This window comes from Apis dorsata, unplaced genomic scaffold (assembly GCF_000469605.1).
Source record: "Apis dorsata unplaced genomic scaffold, Apis dorsata 1.3 scaffold_163, whole genome shotgun sequence".
Lineage (NCBI taxonomy): Eukaryota > Metazoa > Arthropoda > Insecta > Hymenoptera > Apidae > Apis > Apis dorsata.
Window position 1 is genome coordinate 27,486 of NW_006263452.1, and position 1,437 is coordinate 28,922.

The following is a 1,437-nucleotide window of genomic DNA, read 5'->3' on the forward strand; positions in this document are numbered from 1 at the left end:
AAAATTTATTATTATAATATATAAGTTTTCATATTTATTTATGCTTTAAAATTTGTAAAATTATTTATTGTTAATAAATAATCTAAATTTAATAACTTATTTATTTTTTAATCTATATATATATATCAAAATTTTTAATCTATAAACTAATTTTATATCCATATTATTTATGTTATATGTATAAATTTTAATTATGAAAAATATAATTCATAAATTAATTTTTTATAAAAATTGAATGAAATTTTTTAAAAATATCATATAAAATATAATTATTTTATTTTTAATGATGATACACAATAATGATCATTTTAGGTATGGGAAATGATAGCCCAGCTGCATTATTAGATATGCTTGCAGAAGTTGCATCTCAAACATTACATTCAGAAAAAAAACGTAGTAAATCATTAGTATCATCTCAATGCAAGTCAAAACCAGATTACATAAAAAGAAAAAATCATGAATTATCTTTTAATGTGCCACAGCTTTTATCTATGCCTGCATCACAATTAGTTAAACAATTTTCTATTTTCACAAGTGATGAATTGAAAAGACAATATTCATATACATGTGCTCTTGTCGTTGGATGTGGACAAAAATATACTAGTTTTGCAAGTGAAGGTAGAGCAAGAATGTCTATTAAAGCACATTTAGCAGAACATTTAGAATATTTAAAAACTAATAAAGAAGCTTGTAAGTTAACAATATAATATTTATGTGTTTTTACAAGTTAAGAAATATTATAAATTAATAAAACTTATATACTTTATAGATAAAAATTTTACTGCAAGATCAGTAAGTTATAAAAATTACAAAACAAATCCCCAAAACAAGAAAAGCAGATTACAACAATCACGAAAACCACAAGAAACATTAAATAAGGAGAATAAGAATATTATTACAGAAAAATCAACTAATTATTTAAGAAATATTCTATTAAATGATTCTACTTTTAAAGAATTAGATAAAAATAAAAATGTTGAAAAAATGGAAAATTCTAAAAGAATAAATAATCCTGAACAAAAAGATACAGAAAAAATAGATTTTAAAGTTTTTGGAGATCATAGTTATTTTGAACGTTTAAAAGATGAAATTCCTAACAAGAAAGAAACATCACTTTTTAATAATTCTCTTGAAAATGCAACAGATGAAAATGTAAGTATAAATATAAAATGTAGATAATATATAAAATTTATAAATTTTAATTATTGTTTTTTATTAGATTGTATTTATGATTGTTGGTACTGATAATGTTCATATGAAAGAATATCCATGTATTAATAAAAGATTCTCAGAAAAAATTAATCAAAAATCTGAAACTATCTATTTACCAGGTAAATATGTAAGATATTTTTATTTAATAATATTTTTATTTGTATAATTATGTGTATATATATATACACATTATTAATTAATTAGAGATATATATATATATATATA

At 19.5% G+C, this 1,437-nt stretch overlaps 1 protein-coding gene across 1 annotated transcript in view; it reads left to right on the top strand.

Annotated features, from left to right (window-relative positions):
- Positions 1-1,437, top strand: part of LOC102672149 — a 4,655-nt gene that overhangs the window by 1,029 nt on the left and 2,189 nt on the right. Inside the window, exons 2-4 of the mRNA XM_031509567.1 lie at positions 313-690; positions 770-1,152; positions 1,220-1,329. Coding sequence (XP_031365427.1) covers positions 313-690; positions 770-1,152; positions 1,220-1,329 — 871 coding nt within the window. The remainder of the gene's footprint in view (positions 1-312; positions 691-769; positions 1,153-1,219; positions 1,330-1,437) is intronic.